General features: G+C 57.6%; 2 protein-coding genes across 2 annotated transcripts; one reads left to right on the plus strand and one right to left on the minus strand.

Moving 5' to 3' along the window:
• Positions 1–2609: 2609 nt before the first annotated feature.
• On the plus strand, positions 2610–3622 carry CSDC2 (cold shock domain containing C2). The gene is made up of 3 exons (XM_050914222.1): positions 2610–2827; positions 3076–3198; positions 3460–3622. Exons 1-3 carry the CDS (start codon positions 2652–2654, stop codon positions 3620–3622), a joined length of 462 nt encoding a protein of 153 aa, XP_050770179.1. The 5' UTR covers positions 2610–2651.
• A 2123-nt stretch (positions 3623–5745) lies between these two features.
• On the minus strand, positions 5746–17855 carry PMM1 (phosphomannomutase 1). Its single transcript, XM_050915009.1, has 8 exons — positions 17790–17855; positions 17547–17664; positions 16557–16633; positions 16242–16333; positions 13781–13880; positions 12806–12881; positions 9676–9791; positions 5746–8800 (listed from the first exon to the last, which is right to left on the minus strand). Exons 1-8 carry the CDS (start codon positions 17853–17855, stop codon positions 8678–8680), a joined length of 768 nt encoding a protein of 255 aa, XP_050770966.1. The 3' UTR covers positions 5746–8677.
• Between the last annotated feature and the right edge of the window lie 3153 nt (positions 17856–21008).

The raw sequence follows: 21008 nt of genomic DNA on the forward strand, positions 1-21008 counted from the left end.
CCTGGGCTGATCCCACAGATGAACCTGGGGCAAACCCACTCTTGGTTGCCACTTCATCTGCCCACACCATTTTGTCCCTGCAAGGCTCCCCCTCTTGCACACCCCTTCCCCTTCCCCTCTTTTGCCTCTGAGAAACTTCCATTTTTTATGCCCTTTGTGGACCGGCCGGAGGAAGCTCTTTCTCCTGGTACCAACCAACCCCCTCAGCATACTAATAGTTTGCTCCAAGCATCATTATTCAGGTTAAATACCGTCCATTGTCCCTAATCTGGTGGGGGAACCGAAAGGCCTCATCAGCAAAAGCACGCACAGAGGAGGTGTGCCATGGTGAAGCCATTTTCATAGTGGCAGCTCTATGATGTGGCAGAGAACTGAGGGCCGCTTCCCCCAAATCGTCCGGCTTGACCAGCCCTGACACCTCCTGGAAAGGTGCCGGATCCTGTAGCGACGCTTGGGGACCATGTGGGTTTTTGCTGCCCGAAAGCGGCCGGGCTGCTCGCCAGCGCAGGCAGGGTGGTTGGACAGGGGGCACAGATGGGAGCAGAGAAGCAGCTTGGTGGCTGCCCTGGCTTTTGGGTGTCTCGTTTGGGTGCTCCCTGAGCCTCTCCGAGCTCCTCGGGCATGGGGGAAGGAGATGGTGAACCTGAGCCTGGGAATGGGAGGAGGAGATGCTGAGCTAGGGCATGGGGGCAGGAGATGCTGAGCCTGGAGGGCCAGGAGCCGAGCAGCCCCGGTGCGGGGTGGGCTGTGGAGCAGAAGGCAGGCGCGTGTGCTCCAGTAGCTTTATGGCAGAGGGGAGCTGCTGAAGCGCATGAAGGGTTTGGTGTGGGGGCAGATGGGAAGCCAGCGAGGGGAAAGACGTTTTGGAGGGGTTTGCAGCCGTGGCTGGAAGTCATCTCGGAGGGCAGGAGGAAAGTGGTGGCTTCTGCCTTGGGGTGGGACTCTAGTGTGGCCTCTGCTGCTTGGACCTCGGGGTGAAGCTCTGCAGGGCTGAGAGGGGGCACCTGTTAGGACACTAGCTGAGGCGTGGATGGGCACCAAAGCTGGACTGGCAGCAGTCAGGACCCGGTGGCAGGCAGACCCCCTGGCAGGGGAAGCAAGCGAAGGTGGGCGGGGGGAACAGGAGTCGCCTGGTCCCTCCCTGAAACTTCAGCTGCTCTAGAAACCTTTTCCCATGTCCTTGGTGCCTGCTAATTTCAGAGCGGAGGTGACCCCCTTTTGCACGTCCCCTCAGGGCCTCTGCGTCTCAAGGGGCCATGCATGAGTCAGAAACCAAATTAAATATTCTCCGGGTTTCCCAGTGTGTGCAGGTGTTGTCCCAAAAGATGCCGCACGCCCCAGTGGGGCAGGAAGGGCTGGAGGGGGTGGCAGGGAAGGGGACGATAACTCCATGGGATGTTGGACTCCTCAGCTCCGGGCAATGGGGAAACCCCTGAGCCTGAGGGGTGATGGAGATGGGTGAGCCCCCACCCAGCACCCCCAAAGAGCGGTGCCCCCAAGCAGCCGCTGGCGTGGGGCACCCCGACACAGAGGCACCTGGCATCAGATGCAGTGACTGATGGGAAGAGAAATCAGCAGAGCAAAGGCTTTCTGAGCAAGCAGCCGCATTGCTGATCACGCACCAGAGCATCTTGCTGGGAGGCTTAAAAATGCACAACCCCACCAATTTCATGCCTGGGGTGGTTCAGTGAGGACAGCTGTGCCCACGCTTGCTGTGGCTCCTGCTCTTCGGCAGGCGACCTGGCCATAAGGCCACATCTTGCACATCCTCCGGCAGCCGAAGGTTGCAGGGTTTCTGCCCCTTGGGGCTTTAACTCCTTGCAAACTGCATGATGCCAGCCAAAAACTGGAGCCCGATGACCGCAGCGGCAGGAGGTTGTGCTTGTGCTGTGGCTTGTCTGAGGTGCCCGAGGGGTGTGTGTGCTGCTGGCGGCCCCGCAATAGCCTCCCAGTGTCCCTTCCCGTAGGGATGTGCCTGGGCAGGCAGCGAGCCACTGGCTGGGGCTGGGGTTGGGTCCTAAATCTCATAGCGCTGAGGCAACCTCCAGCGGTGAGGAGACCTCAGACCCCTGACCTTGACCTACCTGTTGTCTCAGCCTTTTTCCTTCACCCTTTTAGCAGAAATCTCGGGCTGAAGGGAGATCTCAGAGGCCGGGGCTGGGGCCCGGGCATACTGGCACTGCATGGGCATCCTTCCCAAAATGGTCCCTGCCCATGGCAGCCTGCGCTCAGCTGCTCCTTCTCCCAGGGCATGCTTTTTAGTGACTTCATCTCTAATATGTGGGATTATCCTGCAAAATGAAAGACAAAGCCACAAACCAGGCTCTTTCCTTCCCTCGGGATTGATTTGCTGGAACATCCCGGGTTGCTCCAAGCTGGGACGGGCTTCCCAGGGTGATTCCCAGCGCCAGGGGTTGGTGCCCAGTACCGAAGGCCGGCGGCATGCTGCCTGCCCCCACAGATGTGGGGCCGGGAGCAGAGGGGGCAATTCCTGACAGCAAACTGCCCCTGCCAAAAGCCCCCCCTGGGGGGCCTGTAACCACCCCCCCTTTGCTCCCCAGGTCGCAGGTAGCAGACCCGCGCACCCGGGCGACCTTTCTCCTGCCACCCGCCCGCCCATCCCGAAAACGGAGGAGCCCGCCGGCCCCACCATGTCGTCGGACCCCAGCGCCCCGCCGGCGGTGCCACCCCTGCACTCCCCCAAGTCGCCGGTGTGGCCCACCTTCCCCTTCCAGCGGGAGGGCAGCCGCATCTGGGAGCGGGGCAACCTCCTGCTGCGGGACCTGCCCAGCCCCCTCCCCACCAAGAGGACCAGGACCTACTCGGCGTAAGTACCCGGCATGAGGTGCGCGGGTTTGGGACTGTCTGGCGGAGCCGAGCAGGGACTGCGGTCACCAGCAGCACCTGCAGAACCCTTTACGCCTGGTGCACGTCGCCATCGCGGCGCCCGGCATGCTGCGGGTGGGTGCCATGCACTCTCCCAGGGAACGCCGTGTTTTCATAGCAAACCTCTCCCCATGCTGCCCCCCGGGCGAGTGCCGCCAGTGAGATATCTCCGTCCCTTTCCTCCCGCAGGACGGCGCGTGCCTCCGCCGGCCCCATCTTCAAGGGCGTCTGCAAGCAGTTCTCTCGCTCCCAGGGCCATGGGTTCATCACCCCTGAGAATGGCACAGAGGACATTTTCGTCCACGTGTCTGAGTAAGTCCAGGGGTTGTGCAGTGCCGGGACATCCTGGGGGAGCCGTGCCATCAGCTTGGGGCTGGAGACCCATGGGCTGGGTTGGGATGTCTCCATGGGGTGGGGATGGGGCTCTGCCTGTCCTCTACCCCCCATCACCGGTGGGTTTTCTTTCCCAAGGCACAGCTGGTGGGTTGGGTGCCTTCCCTGGTGCTGGGTGGTCCGGGGCAGGGGTCCGGCTCTTGGCCCCAACCCCACCGCCTCTCCTCTCCTCTCCTGCAGCATCGAGGGGGAGTACGTCCCAGTGGAGGGGGACGAGGTGACATACAAGGTCTGCCCCATTCCTCCCAAGAACCAGAAGTTCCAGGCGGTGGAGGTGGTCCTCACCAACCTGGCACCCCACACGAAGCATGAGACGTGGTCTGGCCAGATCATCGGCTCCTAGGCGCCCAGGGGGGGCCGCCGGCCGCTCAGCCCCACGGAGCAAGCCTGCCCGGCCACTCGTGGGGGGTGCGGGGGGAGCCAAGGCGGCGATGGGGCCGGGGCTGCCCCCAAACATGCAGGCGTTCGCGTTCGGTGTCTTTTATAAGGTTACGGTTTCCTTTCTCTGTGTGTGTTTGTAAGTGTCTGTCAAGGAGGATGGGGGAAGCAGAGCCCTCCCCTGCCGCCCCCCAGCTCCAGGGGCAGCGCCGAGCCCCATATCCCCTTCCTTGTCCCCAAGGCCATGGGGAGCAGGGGAACCAGTCCTACCCCCCAGCCACCCAGCTGCCCCGGGCTGAAGCAGGTGCTGAGAGCAGGAGGGGGCCAGGGGGAGGCTGGGGGGGGCTCAGCTCATCCTCCTGAACCCCGCTCCGGCAAGACGGGCACCCCGCTTGGTCCTGCTGCCTGCAGCACGGCAGCAGTGGGGCATGCCGTGAGGCTGGGGGGAAACGGGGCAGCGTGGGGCGGCATATCACTGTGCAGGGACTGGGTGGCTGAGACCCATCCCCATCACTGGCAGCTCATGGCACCTGCCTGAGCCACATCCCTCCATCAAAAGATCTCAGGTCAGCGGTGCCATGGGGAGGCGAGTGGCTTACAGAAAGAAAAAATTCAGTTTTAAGGGGCAAACGGCTGCTGGCAGGGCGCCGGGGGCGCTTGGCGTTGTGCCCGGGGGCTGCGCCCGGGCGTGGGGCAGGGGTGCACTTGGCACCTCTGCGCTCCCCGCCGCCACTGGGCTGATAATGCACTTTTCTTGGCTCAGTGCTAACATGGTTTTGGGGAGATAGCCGCCTTCTCTTCCTCCTCCCCTTGTCCCCCCAGCCCGCTGGGGACCCCACTTCCCACGTGTGTGCGTGTGTGTGTGCGTGTGTGTGCACGTCCGTAGCTTGCTGGGGGGGCGAGGGGCTGAGGGGTTTGAGTAGCCTCGGCTGTGGGGCGAGCGCAGCCACCGCCTCCCGAGCACCTTGGTGTAGGCAGGGTCTCGTATACAAAGCACAAACTTCATTTTTGGTCTTCTCCGCCATACCCTGGCCAGGCGGGCTCCTACGGCCCCGGGGAGGGACAGGGCAGAGGGCGGTGGGACGGGGATGGCATGCACCCGGCTAGGCCTGAACTGACCCCAGGGAAATGGTGCCTGCACCGACACTCCGGAGATTATCAGCATCTTAAGGGGTTTATTTCGAAGCAGGGCAAGCAGCCCCATGAGCAGGGTGGGTGACGACGGCTGGCTCCCCAGGCACCCACTCAGCGGGAGCCGCTGGCGCTGCCAGTCCTCAGCACTGATGGAAAGGGGCGTTTTCCACCTTTCTTGCCGCCGCTGTTGTGGTGGGGACAGGGGTCTGCCGTAAGCGGGGAGAGGAGGGGGGACAAGGCTGGTGCCACACGGGACAGCTGGGGCCCTGTGGATTCGGGAGGACCACCGCGCACTGCCCCAGCCCAGGCTGGCGTGGGGACTGGCCCGGGACCCCACAGCCCACCTCACTGCCAACCCGAAGCCCGGCTCACACAGGGGCTGTGGCGACACCGGCTCAGGCCCCAGGCATCCCTGGGACACGCAGTCAGCTTGGCCAAGGCAAACTTCGTTTGATTCTTTTTTTTTTTCTCTCTCTTTTTTTTGGAAATAAACTAAAACCCTAGACTTGTTGGTGTTTTTACAACTCTGGTGTGGTTCCCGCCTGTCTGACCATATGTCAACCTTTGTAACATTGGCAATAAACCATTAAAAGTGACTTTCCCATGACCCCTGCCCATCCTGGCTCTTTGTCCTGTGTGCGTGTGTCGCAGTGGGGATGCTGGGGGCTCTCCCGGGTAGAGGACCTGGAGCACCCAGGGATTTATCCAGGTGGCAGGATGGACTCACCCACCTCCGCACAGCATGTCCTGGGGGATCCCAGGGTGCTCCAGGGGGAGCAGACCTTGAGCCTGGGATGGGAGGCTGCTGCCCACCAGGAAGGGTGACCGGGACCGGGGCTGGTCCCCCGCTGCTGTGGGGATTTGAAGTGCATCTGCCTGGCGCCTGGCTGCGTTTCACCCCAGCAGAGCCTGGCACAAAGCACATGCTGTCTCCAACCGTTGCATGTTGTACCTTTAATATGATTGAATTTATTTTTTTTTAATATACATATATATATGTTTTTAAATATATTTCTTATTTAACACTGGGTATCAGCCAGACAGGAGCCGCCCGTCTTGCACAGATACGGAGCCATATGGCACGATGGTCCCCAACACAGGGCCCACCACGTCTGCCCGCTCATGCACACGCAAGGAGAAACCCCCACTCATGCCGTGGGCACCCACTGGGAGAGGAGCGTCATGGCAAAGGGGTCTCGGGGACAGGTGTGCACCATCCCCTAGGTGTAGGGCTCCCACCCCAGTGCTGTGCCCCCACAAAAACACAGGGCAGGCAGCTGGGGCTCTTGGTGGCCCTGCTTGAGCAGGGTGGTGGGACCAGATGACCTCCAGAGGTCCCTTCAACCTCAACCATTCTGTGGCTCTGAGACCCTGGGGCTGACCCAGCTACTTCTGATGCCATCCTCCTCATCATCCTTCCAGCAGGACAGGGTCTCCCGGCAGGAGGTGCCCTCAACTAGCCCAAGCTTGGTCTAAGACAGAGACAGGAATGGGGAAGGTTCCTGAACTTGATCTCACCCATGCACACGTGAGCTCCTGAGCAGAGAAAGCGATGGCTGGTGCCTCGAAGGTCATCCCTGCCTCTGCCCTGCTCGCCCTGCAACTCCCTTGACCCTGACCAAGGGACGTGCTGCCATCAGGAGCAGCCTTGGAGAGAGCCTGCCCTTCCCTTCAAATATGCAAGGCATCTCAGCCCCCAAGGCCACCACGGTGCCTTGTGCCTTCAGGGCCAGGCCCTGTTCTTCACCCACCACCAAGCTCTCTAGAAATCCTGCTGACTTTGAATAGACTTACAGGAAAAATAAACCCCCAAAACCCACATATCACCTGATCCACAGTGAAACAGAGAAGGAGGAACCACAAAACACACGATTCCTCCATGAAGGTTGCAGTGGAGGGCCAAAACCAGTGGCCTGTGAAAAGGGTACCCTGCATCCAGGCTTCCCCAACAGGGCCTCTTCTCCCACGCAGAAATTTTCTCTGGGTAGAAAGAGGAATTTGTGCATTTGTTGGGGATTTCTGGATGCTGGGCTGACCGCTGTGCTCATGCAAATGTGATGCATTACAGACCTGATGTGTTGTAGAGTTAAGAGGTGCAGTCAGGTGGAGGAGACAGCACCCCGCCAGCGCCGGTCACACAGCACCCCGGCTCCTGCGCCTGCGGCCAGGCAGCAGTGCCAAGGTCCGCTCAGGGCTCTGCCCGTGGCAATGTGGGAGCCCTGCCCTGGGTCTAAAAGCACCAACGTATCTCGCCTGAGGAACTTGGCCCCTTGGTTAAGTGGCAGTAGCCAGCTGAGAAACTTCTCTCTGCAGTCCAGCTGCTAGGTGGGAGATGAAGAGGAACGGCGAGGAAAGCAGGAACAGGAGAAAGAGAGGAGAGAAAACGAGACCAAGAGATGGGGCCGTGCCACGCCAGCAGGGATGTGCTGAGAAGGGCTCCCGGGGACCAATGTGGGGAGCTTTTGTAGGAACCTCCAGCACCCTCCAGGTCCACGAACATCAGATGTGTGCCCTGGGGAGCTATAAGCAGGACATCTCCGTGGAGTGGATCCCTGAGCTCCTCTTGAGCACTGAGTTGTGACTAGCGTCACTGGTGCAGTCGCACACACCAGCATAACAGCCAGGAATAAAGGGGCAACGTGAGGGAGGAGCTCAAGGGCCAAAGGAGAGATGCGGTTTTGCAACCCACGAAGACCCAGAAAAAAAGAGGAGCAGGAGGACACGTGACAGCTGCACTGGAGAACTTGTGTCCCTAAAGGTGACCACGTAAACCAAGCGTGTGGGACAAGATGGGGTAGAAAAGCAAGCTTGGAGGGCACTGTTGAGTGTGTACCTCCGCTGGCAGTAGAAACCAGGTCTGGCCTGTGTCGGCCCTCTCTGAAAATGTCCCCGGCAGTATGATGGAAAGCTGAGCACTAGGAAGGAAGGGGACTCGGTCTGTTATGAATGCCCTGGGTAAGGTTTTACACTGGCACATCTGTGACGCCTAATGGACACGTGGGTGGGAAGACTGTTGGGAAGCCTTCTGCCCCCAATGGCTCCGCAGGGTGCTCTGCAGACACCAGGCACCCGGGGTCCTCCAGCTGCGCCAAGCAAGGTCTGACTTGATAACTTCTGCAGAACATGGAAAATAAACCCATGGTAGCCATTTCTTTTGTAAGCTAAAGAGAGAATTAGTTTCTTCATGCACCTGAGCAAAGCTGAGAGCAGCAGCAGTGTCATTTTAAAGCTGTCACTCCCAGGTCACCTGTAGGGACTGGCACGGTGTCGCACCAAGGTGAAGGACATGGTGATCCTCTCCATTGGGATGCACAACACTGCAACGAGCCAGGGTCGCAGTTACTCCTTCCTACCATGGGCTTGAAGCAAACAGCCTTCCTGGCCTCTTGCTTTGGAGCAGCTCTGGTGAGAGTGCCTGGGGCCTCAGCAGCCCCATCCTCCCCAGCCAAGGCACAAGGGGGAGAGAAAGGCGAGACGCATGTTCCCTCGTGCAGAAGTGTTAAGAGAAACAGAGCGAAAAAGAAGAGAAGAGGGGAGGGAGCACGGGATGGACACACACACGCTCTCGTGACTGGCCCTTTCAAATGCTTTCCGACCACGAAAGCATCTGCATCGCTGCCCACCGTGGCCCGAACTGTCATGAGAGAAGTTTTGCTGGACGTGAGGAGGGTCCGGTCCCACGAGCCCCAGCCGTAGATGGGGAGTGCCAAAGGGCTGCTCAGCAAAGGCCCCTTCCTGCACACTCACCCGCACTCACGCGTTACATCCCGACCGGCTCTGGAAAGTGGTTTTTTTCAGCCTACCCTGAGCAGATTCTTCAAATGAAGGTGCTTTTCCTGGCGGGGGGAGAGGGTGGGGCCGGGGCAGGGCTGCGGGGACCTGGCAGTCAGCACTCGTTTGCTCTCTCTGGAAAGAAGATTTCGCGGCATCGCTGGACTGTGTCCTGGGGGGACTGGACGCTGTGTCCCACCGTGCGGGGATCGTCATAGATTTCATAATCGTTCCCTCCCTGAAGGGGAATAGAAAATAGGGAAAGCATTAGCAGGGTCTCACCAGAGCATCCTCATCCGTGAATCTGCATCTTGCTCTGTCCTGTGAGGAGCTGGGGTGGGAGCCAGCGGTTGGGCAGGCAGGGACCTGCTGGGAAGGGGCTGTCAGGGCTTTGCTGGCCCACGTAGGCAGAAGAGGCTGGGCTGGGAGCCCTGCTCCCTCCCTCTTGCCTCCCCTCTTCAGTGCCAGAGGAGGAGCATAGAAAGGATGGGGAAGGTCCTAGACCAGCAAAGCTTGTCCAGGAGCCTGGGGTTAATCCCTGCCCTGCCTGTGGAGGGGCTAGCAGAAGGTGGGGTGGGCACATTTGGAGGGCAGAGGTTGCCATCATCTGGAAAGAGCAGAGTGGAGGGGCTAGCAGCAGGTGGGGTGGGCACATTTGGAGGGCAGAGGTTGCCATCATCTGGAAAGAGCCGAGTGGATGGCCAAGCTGATCTACAGCAGCAAGGAAGCATCATCCTCCACCACTCTAAAGGGAAGGCAAAGCTGTTCCTGCTGTTGAAAAGCCCTCTCCTAAGTGCTGGGGGCTCGTGTTTTGGGTCCTGCGGGCCGCAGGAGTGGCTGCTCCCCTCCCGAGGGTGCCAGGGGGAGGAAAGCGATGCTGAGGTGGACCTGCTCCCCAGCACAGTGAATCCAAGGTGATTTCCCCGTGAGCCAGCGGGCCTGCCGCCATCACGAGCCCGCTGCAAACACCTGCCACACAAGAGCATCTCTCCCCCTCGCACCGCTAGAGGTCTGTGTCGGCCGCCGGCGGGACCCAGGCCATGGGACCTGTGATGGAGCAGCTCCAGGCAGGAGAGAGAGCGGCCGTGTGCGGGGTGAGCGTGGCATACTCACAGGGGTCGTCTCGTTCCCAAAGAAGTGGATGGTGTCAAATCTCTCGTCGTCGAGCACATTGAGGCAGTAGCGCTTGTCCCAGCCCTCCGGGAAGACGTCAAAGCTGATCATGCCACCTGCCAGCAGAAGGGAGGGCACTGGGCAACGTTGGTGGGAGCTGGCAGGCTGTCCCCCCACCCTGGGATGGGCAGGAGGAGGGCAGAGGGCTGGATGTCTGTGGGGAGCCCCCACCCCAAACAGCAGCTAGGCACCAGCTCTGCCTTGGTGTGCCTCTCTGGCATGTGGCTAGGATAGTGGCAGATGCTGTTCCTATGACAACAGGCTGGAGTGACATCAGCATGGCTGGGGTGACATCAGCATGGCTCCCCTGACTGCAGGCAGGCAGGCAGGCAGGCAGGCAAGCAGGAACCAGCGGGCTGCAGGGGGGGATGCTGGGGTGGGAGGTCACAAGAGATGCATCAGTTGGGGGAGATCTGGGGTCACGCCTTGCAGATAGTATCAGCATGTTCTGTGTCCCAGTGGGGGACAGCGTCCTTGGAGACTGGCACCAAGCTCTCCCCTAGGCTCCTGCGTGGACATTGCTCGCCCTTCTAAAACCACTGCTCCGACGCTCCTTAACCCTGCAGGGACCGGGGGCTCCCGGCACCCTGCACACGCAACGCAAACCCCATGCACCACACAGCTCAGGGGTCCCAGCTGGCCGCGCTGCAGGCCCCGAGCAGGTTCTGCACGGTGATCAAGGACCGAGGACCTTGCCATGGAGGTACCACGAACCCATTGACATAATCGGGGCATGACCCTGGCCTGTCACCTCTTGTCACAAGAGTCAAGTGCGGGTTGCCAACATCTGGAGGGGCACCAAGGCAGACGGGGCAAACGTACAGAGGTAAGGGAGCTTTCCCAGAGAGCATGCATACACGTGCACATCAACACACACAGCCACCAAGGGTTAATGAGCTTCCTAGCCCTTGCTCTTAGACCAGGCAGAGTTTACCCCAGCACTGCACTGCCTTTTGGGGATGCTTGGAGGCAGCACCTTCCCCATCTTCTCGAGCTGCCTCGCTGCGTGCACAGGCTGCAGAGCCAGACCCTTGTCCCAGCACTGGCACAGGTGACACGTTCCTCCCAAAACAAAGCCCGCGACTTAGGGCACACATATGTCTGGGTCTCGCTTGGAGCCGGGAGGAGCAGGGATTTGAGCTGGGATGTGCGTCCTCCTGCCAGTTCAGGTCTCTGCTCCTCTTGGTTTCAAGGGGACCCCCTGCTTTTCCAGGCAATCTACTGGGCCACCAGCAATCCTGGAGCTTCATGCTCTCCTTCTTCATAAATCATAACCCTACCTTTCTTAGGAAGGGGGTGAGTAGACAGGTACCCTCAGGGGACGGTCCCTGCTGGAGGAGAGGCACCGATCCCCTGGGCTGTTCAAATGTGCATGTCCTGATGCTGTGCTCCTCTCCTCCCTGGCTGGTTGAGGTGTCCCTGTTGGTTTGGGGATCCCAAACCAAGCCTCCTTGGAGCCTGAGGAGCTGGGGATGGAGCCTGTGTGTCCAGCTCAGGGCAGAGGATTCACTACTGGACAGGATGCCCTGGGCAGGGCACTGTGATAGGAACAGGAGCAAGTGCCCTACGAGCTCAGGGATGGGGATGCCCCCAGGCTCACAGCAGGAGCCAGCATCAGAGCAGGAGCTAAACTTGGGTGACCTCATTAAAATCCTTCCTGGTTTTGTATCCAAAGCCATTTACCTGTGAAAAACGCTGCATTTCACTGCGTTCTGGCCTTTTAAACAGAGCTGGGCAGTAAGAAGGGGCTCCTGATGCCAGCTGGAGAGGGTAGGAAATCAAAGAGAGAAGAGGTGGTGTGGAGGACAGCCAGCACTGTCCCTTGCCTAGGCAGAGCAGGGGTCTGGGGGGCTGCAGGGAGATCTCCTACCACCTCTGGGGCTTGCGTCCTCCACAGCCTGGGACAAGGCACACGGAGCCAGCTTGGCAGAAGAGCCCCGTTTCCGCGTGTCCCTGTTTTTCGATGCCTGACCTGAGACACCCCGTGTTTTCTTTGTGGAGAAGCGGGGGGCCCGCAGTTCCCCTTGTCTTCATGCTTTTACACAACAGGCCCGGGCTCTTCATGGCGGCTTCCCAAAGTCAGAGGAGAAAGGCCCATTGTTCTGCTCTCGTCCCCCGTGCCTGCAGGGACACGGCAGCAGGGACCTTGTCTTTCTCTGCTGTGACAAACAGTGTGTGTCAGTGCTGCGGGGAGCACAGGATGCCCCTGGCAGGACACTGAAGGCAAGGGGAGGCTCTCAGGAGGAAAGACCTTGGACGACCAGAGGGCCAGACCCTTGGTACTGGCCCACACTGGGTGCAAGAGTGGGGTGTCACCTGCCGCCTCCCAGCCTCGTCACCCCCTTGCCCTTTGGCTAGGCTTAGCATGGCATGGCACCTTCTTATCTCACACATACCCACTGCTCTGCTTCAGCCCCACCCTTACACACCCTCATTTTCCTCCCTGTCCTGGCCAGACCCCCAGGATTGCTCAAGCCCCTCCTTTGGTTCCTCGCCTTCAGTTAGCAGGCTGTAAGATCATACCTCCACCCCAAGAAGTGGCCCTGCAGAAGGCCACGGCATGGAGCTGCAAACTCCCTGCCTCTCTGCAGCTCTTCCTGCAGGAAGAGAGATGTTTCCCTCGTAGCCAACCCTCCCAACAAAACCCCAGAGTTGAGACACGCATGAGGCTCCTGTCTCCCTTACACCACGGCATTCCCAGAGAGGACTGCATGTGCCTGGAGCTCTGCTGGCCACCTTGCTGCTGATGCTTGAGCCAGGATAGACCGCCTGGGCAGGGGTGGGCTCCGTAGAGCTAACTGGAATTAAGGCAGGGATAACATCATGGGACAGAAACCCGCCTGTCTGGCTGATTCCCAGGGAGGTAAATCTGCAGCACAGTTTATTTGCCGTCACCCTGCCAATGTGACACCCCCACGGTGGCTCTCCAGGAACAGAAGCTCCTTGTGCTCTTACTGGGGTCTCTAGGCCCCTGGAGGGAACAGCCAGGATTCCCGCTCCCCTTCCCAGCATTTTATGGGAAACATGATAAAGAGGCCAGGGCAAAGCCAGGGAAGCCCCCTCCGCTCACCTCGAGAGAAACGCAGGCCTTTGCCAGCAAATTCCCTCTGCAAGGCTGCCACAAACTTCTCCCGGATCCGCTCTCTCTGCAGAGGAGAAGGAGGAAAGGGAAGGAAGGAGGGTTTGAATAATTAGATGTTGACAGTCTACCAAAAGCCACCATGTCGCTGTCTGCTGGGCAACTCTGGCTTATCGCATTCCCCCTTCCCACCTGCCCCCAGTGTAACGCCATTTAGCCATCTTTCACCAGTCCTGCCCAGTGTCTGCGTAAAAAGCCACCAGCTCAGGGCAGCTCCAGGAGGCTCCTGGGAAGAGCAGATCCCAGCCCTTCCTTGGCAATTAAATGCAACTGCTTCAATTTCCCAGAAGCCCAGTTCATAACCCAAAGTCTCCAGCTTTCCTTAAAAAGTCTTGCGAAGTCTTGAAGTGTCTCGGCCCCAAAAATCCACCCCCACCTGCCCCAGGCAGAAACTGCCTGGGGCATGGGCCAAGCGCTCCAGAGATCTGCCCAGCAGATCCGCTGCGGCCCTCCCAGTCTGGAAGGCCCATTAGTGCCAGTTCTGTTGGGGCTGGAGGAGTGGGAGAGAGAAGACAGCTGCTGAGCCAGCCTGGAGGGATGGCGCAACCTGAGAAGTTTAAGTCTCCCTGAGGTTTTCAGTGCAATTCTATCTTTGGTTACTGTAAACGAGGAGACACCCTGTTAAATAAGTGCCTTATTCCCTGGGGCTCTCCCACAAGGAATCCTGCTGGCCACCCCATTGCATCGGTGGTCCCCAATGAAGTCAAATTCTTCCATTCATCTGTGTCTCTCCTTGGGTTTTCTGACCCCCAGTCCTGTCTCCACCTTGCTGCATGTGTTGGCCTGGTGCACAGCTTGGAGCTGGGCTCCTTTCTCCTTGGGAAGGGGGGAAGCAGGCAAGACCCGAGATCTGTGGCGGTGCAAAACCAGCAAAGGGGAGGGCGAGCCCAAGTCTGGCCCGCGTACCTTGTCCAGCTCGGAGAACTCGATTCGCTCCTCTGGGGTGCAGCTCCGTCCGATGGGGGAGATGTTCAGCATCCCGTTGCGAAACTCAATGAAGGTTCCTCTGTGCGTGGGCAAGGGCACAAGGTTACTGGGGCAGGGAGAGAAAAACAGACCTTTCCAGGGGAATAGCTGCTCAGTGAGGCATGCAGTCTCTGCAGGGACACGGAGGAGGAGAGAAGCCATGCCCACTCAGGGGTGCTTCATGCCAGGCAGAGACCAGGCATCAACAACACTGCTTAAGGTCTCCAAGGGGCTCAGTTTTATAAAAGAGACTGTAAGAGAAGAGGAATAAACAGTTCCTGTATGCCCTGCGGACAGACTGAAAGCAACAAGCCCAGGTGAGATGACAGGAAACATTTTCTACTGTTGTAATAACTGCAAGGACAGCTATTGCCTGGACTGGACCAACCGCCTGATGAGACTGTGGCATCTCCACCCCTGGAGGCTTTTAAGAAATGTTCGGTGGGTTGGGTGAAGCTGGCAGTACCTTGGGGCAGCGGGATGGAACAGGTCAGTGTAACTCACTGCTGATGTCCAGCGGCAGGCTGATGAGCAATCAGGACCTCTTTGTGGGACACAAATCAGGTAGGACCCACAGGCCTTTGTATCTCCCATTTGTCCCCTGCACCTTTGCAACTCTTACCTAAACTTGCATGGACCGGACCCAGTTCCTGCTTGCCACCCTCACCTTGCACTGGGATTACTGCTCTGCCGCTTCCTCGGTGAGCTGGTTTGAAGCACTAAGCCGGCAGAAAACTGCTCCCTTCTTTTCCCTTTGCTATAAACCCAGCCAGTTCTGTTTGCTTATCACCTTGGAATAGCTCACTGAGGGGTCAGACAGGTACCAGCACTGGTGGGGCAGAAACAACAGGGGATGGCAGCACTGCCAATTTGAAAATAGATTGAAACTGTTGTGGAAACCTAGCTGGAGCGGGGAGATCCCTTTCCCTGTCCAGCTGAGGAGCCCTGAGCTCATTAACCCTCTGATGTCCCTCTGAGCCCTGCCCGCTCTTTCTCTGTGATAAAGTGCTTACCACTCTGAATCTGGCGGAAAAACTCTCCACCTCCTGTCTCGCAACACAGTGAAGAACATCAAGGGGGATGGATACACAGGCAGCCATGCCTGCAGCCTGGGAGCAGCATCTCTGCAGCAGCAAGGTTTTGGTGGCTTATGCCCCAGGCCAAGACTTGGGAGATGTGGGTTAAAGTCCTTGCTTTGCTAGAAATCCCATAAGCCTAAATCCACAGAGGCACTTGGGAGCTGAAACTTCACCAGGCTGTTGGGCAACCAGACAGCAATGAGGCAACCAAACAGCCTTGAGGGTTCTGGGTCCCAGCCCACGCTTTCGGGGGCATGTTCAGCCGTCAGTCCTGTTGCAAGGAGCCACCCTGGCCCCTCTCACCGGTCCTCGTATTGCCACATGGTGACTCACATCAGGCAAGTAATCTGGATCACAGTTTAGCAACTTTTACCAGCTTAACTTCGACCAGACAGCTCACCTCCTCGGGTTCATTGTACAAACACAAGGGGAGAGCAGGAACAAACCAGCCGGGGCGAGGGGAGGGCAGAGCCGCTGCTTTCAACAGCCCTGCTGGGTCACGCCAGCTTCAAGCGTTTGTGAAACTGTGGTCTGAGGGGTGGTTTGACGCTGCATCCAGGCTGGTTTAACTGCAGGCTGCCTCTGAAAGAGGTCCTCCTGCTCTCCCCTTCCACCTTCATGCCATCTGTTCCCTCTCTCTCCTTTCTGTGATAACAGGGCGAGCCGATGCAATGGAAAACTACCCCTTTCTTTCCTGGCAGTGGCCTAGTCTTCCTTCAGAGGAGGTGTACTAACCCAACTCACCCTGTGGCTGCTGGATCTCATGGGGGGAAGCAGACAGGAACACATGGTCAGGAGCAGAGCAGGGCCAGCCCTGTTACCAGTGGCACCAAGTGACACTGGGTTAGAAACAGTGTGAAACTGTGTGCTCAGGCGCTGGACCTCCCATCTGAAGAGCCATTGTTCGCCTGTTTGGAAACTCATACGACCAATGATGCCTGATGCCCTAACCAGTAACGAGCTGGTACCATTGTCCTAAATGAGATGCACGCAGTGGCTGTACCCTGATGCACGCAGTGGCTGTACCCTGATGCACGCAGTGGCTGTACCCTGCTTCCCAGGGAAGAAAATTTGAGGGGCAAAAGAGCACGCATTACGCTAAAAAACAGTGCAGACTCTCCAGAACAAAGACCCTCCTCCATTATTTGTCCACAGTGCCCAGCGTGGTGGGACAGTGATCCTACACAGGGCCTCTAGATGCTAAGATAAAACCTGGAGCAAGACAAGCTCAGTAGCTCAGCTGTTCTTAGGAGAGCTCTGGAGCCCAGAGCACCCTAGGAATCAGTGATATGACTGCCATTTGCACAGGCTTGGGCCATTACCGTTTCTTGGGCAGCTTCAGCAGCGCCATGTAGTTGAGACAGAAGTTGATTAGATCCTGCAGCAGCTCTTCCCCTAAGTGGTCCTGAATGGCCTGCGGGAGGAAAAGGGGGAGTGAGGAAGAAGCTAGACCTCCTGTGAAGCCCACCCAAGAACATGACCTGGAGGAGTGGGATATTCAGATCTGGCATTTGGGGAGATGAGAAGAGGCTGCCCATCTGCCCGGGGCCAGGCGCAGCTCCCCACAGCGCGCAGGGCACAGGGGCTGCACGGGGACGGGGAAGTAGAGCCGTGGCTGCAAGGGGAGCTGGACCTACCTGCTTGGAGACCAGCTGCCCATTCTTGTATTGCACTGTGCCATTCTCTGCGAAGACGTAGTCAAACTTATTGATGACTGAGAGGGGTGAAAACAAAAGAAGAAACATGAGTAGCGCCTGGGAAAAGGGGCCAAAAGGACTGGGCTCAGGACTGAGTGAGCCATCCTCCCAGTTCCTTAGTACCGTGCTTTCCACGTCTCCTGTGCTCTGCAAGGGGCCACCGACCCTCCTCGCTCCCCGCAAAGTGGGCGAGGAGATTATCTTCTGCTCACAGGTGGGGAGCTGACACATGCAGGAAGAAACGACCTGATCGAGGTCACGGGCTGAATCAGTGGCAGGACGAAGATAAGGGTTCCACAACGTCAGGCTTTCAACCACGTGCACGTTACTCTGCTCTCTCTCCTCCCCTCCCCTCCCCACTGCCAGGGTGCTGGGTCGATGCAGTTACTGGTTATCTAACTCCAGACCCTCCTGCAACCCGGACACACAGCACTGACGACTCAGCAATCAGCCTCAGCCGGGAATTTCTCGGCCTCCCTCCGCTAACGAGGCAGGAGGCAGAGCTCGGAGCCCAGCCGTGCTTGGCATCCATGCCAGAGAAGGAAAACACGGTGGAGGGAGCGGGGGCTGCCCCCTCGCCCTCCCACTCCCTCCTCCACCCCATGTCCCCGTCTGCACACGACGAGGAACCCCCCGAAGACCCCACCATGGAGCAGCAAGGAGGCAAAATTTGCAAGGGGCTCCTGCCTGCTGGAGCGAGGCGGGGGGGGAGAAGCTGTCAGGGCCCAGATGAAGCTCGTACATCCCTGACGCCGGAGCCGGCAGCGTGGGTTGGAGCATCCCTGCCTGCTCTCCACCGAGGGAGAAGGAGCCGAGCAGTGGCTCCCGCCTGGGCACGGCCGGCCGGCCGGCCACCCACCCCAAGGGCAGGCTTGGGGTCGGATATAGCTCACAGGTGACCCGCGGGAGACCTCGTCGGCCGCGTCTCACCTTCGTCCCCGTCCCCCAGCTGCTCGGCTATCTTGGCATAGTCGGAGCCTCCCACCACGCCGATGTGCACCCTCTCCCGCAGCTCCCGCAGGAACGCGTCCACCTCCGGCTCGATTTTCTGGAGGGGAAGCAGCGGGTGAGGCCGCAGCCGGCGGGACGAGCTCCGCCATGCTGACCTCGGCCTCCCCCCCCCCAAAAAAAAACCCAAAACCCCCAAACCTCAACGCCCCCGTGCCTTGCTACCTGCCGAGCCGGCGTCAGGGTCCCGTCCACATCGAAGAGGCACAGCACCCGACCCCGTGCCGCCATCCCCGCCGCCGACCCGGCCTCTGCGAGCGGGAGGCGGGACCGCGCTGAAGAGGTGATGGCGGCCGCGCCGCCCCTCCCCGGGCAGCCGCCGCACGAACGTGCGGCGGCTGCCCGGGGAGGGCCGGCGCGGCCACGGAGGACCCTTCCACCAACCCATCATCCATGGCTGGGGGGGGAAAGGGGGTCTTCACATTTGCTGTTATTACTGCAGTGCCCCCCTGCATGTAGGGGCTGGGGGTCTGGACTGAGCTACCTGGTAAGCTCAGCTCCTCTGGGGTTTTCTGCGTCCTAAGGAAGGGAACAGGAGCAGCGTGGATTTCCTGGTCAGTCCCCGTGCCTCACCTTGCATTTCTAAGAGGATGCTGTTAATCGCTAATATTTTGGCTGGAGACGTGCAGTTTTCAGCCTCCGCCCCTCTGCACAAAGCCAAATCTATTTCTTGCAGTAACTTTTGCTTTGACCCACTTAGCAGTTACCCCACGAGTCATTTAGGATTTAATCAGACCATCTGGTCAGATCACGTTCATACAGCTCCGTATTATGCTGGCCTGATATGTAATGGTGGACAGCCTGCCCGGCTGCCGTCTCCTACAATAATTCCTGAATTATTTTCTGACATCAGAAACAACCTACATGGAACATTTGATGCTTTTTGCTCAGCAGTTAGCTTGCCTTCTCTCCCTGAACGGTGGTCAGTGTGCTGAGCTAGGTTGGAACTTGGAGATTTTTTTTTACGGTCTGATTGTTTTTTCTCAGTATTATTTGCTTCCAGGACATTGTGCAACCCCTTTTCCCAGTTCTCCACCAGATTCCTCTCAAAATGAAGCATTCAGGTGGCTTCACAGATTCTAGTTTTTGCTCATGGTTTTGATTTTCCTGCTCCCACTCAATGAAAGGGGAATGCACAGAAACATTGTTAATAATTTACCTTTGTGCCATTGCCTTGGACAAGGTTTACCAAAACATCCTCAGCTACTTGCTGGGGGAGGCATTCATTGTGTCCACCAGTTAATATCACCAGGATAGCTATTTCCACACTGTTACTGTGAGTTGCCTCTATAACATAGTGAGTCAGGCAGTCTTGGACAGGTATTACGAGTGGTATTTGCCCTGGCATTGATGTTCCTGCACAATCACAGCCTCTGGGGCCTTCTGGATCAGACCCTGGTTATGAGTTCCCACCTCTGGAAAGCTGGACTCTTTTTTTTTCAGATGCATTGAAGCTCCCAGAATGGTTTTTCAGCACCCAGCTGCTTAGTATGCAATTGGGTGCTGAATTTTTAGTTCAGTTTAGGTTTATGCTCATTTATAGGGCTTGTCTAGGTGTGATTACATATATCCCTCATCAGTTAATATGTGGACACTTACTCCAGAATACAAATACTTCAAAGTGCGTCTACCATGGCATGCTGAAGAGTGAGTAGAGATGCCTTCATGGGTTCGGGCTGCTTGACTACCAGAAGCCAAAGAGCTGCTCTCCCATGCAGCAGAGCCGTGAGCTAACGCCCAGGACTCTCAAAAGACAGCCATGGGGTCAGGTACATGGTGAACTCCCGGGGGTTCAGGAATGCAAGCCTTTATTTTTCATAATCCACGACATGGTATGAGGACGAGACTTCCCATGTCTGGGTGGAAGGGGCATGGTGTTAGGAAAACCTGCCAGCTCACTCCTGTTGCAGCCCTGGCATTGTAGTGGCACTCGGTTCTTGCTGTAGCCCAAGCTGCCCTACGGTCTTGTCTCCTGGCTGCTCCTACGTGCAGCTTTCTTGTCTGGGAGAGACCTGCCTCCTTGCCTCTTGCATCGACATTACTCTGGACATCCCACAAGCAGGAGCTGCTCTCCCCGGGCTCAGGTGCATCCCTGCGCTGCAAGGCAGCAGTGCCACCTCGGGGCACTTCCCAGAATTGGGAAGTCTGCTCAAATACGGGTCTGCGTTCACATTTTTGCACTCCTACAGTGCCATCGGGTTTATGCTACCAGGACAGCTTTCCAAAACTTGAACTACCTGCTGTGCTTTCTCCGGCTTATTTGTCACGCTGCTTTAGAAACTCTATTCAAGTCAAAACACCTCTCCCAGCACCCCGACTGCCATTTGGCATCAGCCAGTGAGGACTTGTGCCATCTTGGTTTCCCCGAGAGTATGAGTCTGCCTCTTTGTGAAGTGCACAGCTGCATACAGCTGTGCTCGTTCCTTCATCTGGGTTAGCTCTGAGAACATGGCTGCTGCGGCTGTTTCAGTTATTTAGTACTTTGCACTTAAACCACTCTTGATATGTTCCCTTGATTGCTGCTCGGATAGGCAGCAGCTGTCATCATGAATAAAATCTCTGCTACTAGTAGCAAGGGCAAATAATTTTGTTTGAAGTTTAGAAGGTAAGTGGCTGTGAGTGCTGGCTTTACACTCTGTCTAGGGCTGCCATTAAGGTCAAGGTTTTCCTTTTGTGTTCCCAGGTATTTTATGTGGGGCTAGTACTGGTACTGGATAGCAAACCAGCACCACATCTGAATGACACAGCCCAAAATAACCACAATCATGAATCTTTTTTAAAGACCCCTTCTGTTACTAGCCGTCTTCTGTATTACACTGATACAGACTGTTATACTAACAGTGAACTGTGTGGTTTATCATTTGGATGCCATCGATAAGCATTCAGAAGGCTGAACCAAGCAGAATTCATTTCTTCCCTAGAGCCAGATATTTCCCCTGCTCCTTAACAGCCCACCGGCAGAGGCATGACGGGCAGTGCTACATAATCCTCGCCCATATCCCCTCGGCAGCTCCAGAGGAACCCAGGCATGAAGTCTACTTCTTAAAGCTGCTTTTTTCCTTTTGATAGTAGCATCAAGACAATCAGGAAAAGCTTAGAGCCTTTTCCTATGTTTAAGCTCTGTTGGGCCTCTTCTTCAACAGCAGACATTAGATATTTCATTCTTACACACTTAGATGAGCAAGGGCTGCACAAAACCCGTGCTGACAGAACACCTACTGTCCAAGCCTTCATTCACCTCATCCAAGCTGCGTCAAGCCTCAGGAGTGTGGTCTTGATAAGATACCACGGTGCTTACAGAAGGAAAATTTTCCCAAACTTAAATAAGAATATTGCCTGTGACCAGTTCTAACAAAGGGCAGTAGCCACCGCTACTTCCAATAG

Source organism: Gymnogyps californianus, chromosome 1, assembly GCF_018139145.2.
Source record: "Gymnogyps californianus isolate 813 chromosome 1, ASM1813914v2, whole genome shotgun sequence".
Lineage (NCBI taxonomy): Eukaryota > Metazoa > Chordata > Aves > Accipitriformes > Cathartidae > Gymnogyps > Gymnogyps californianus.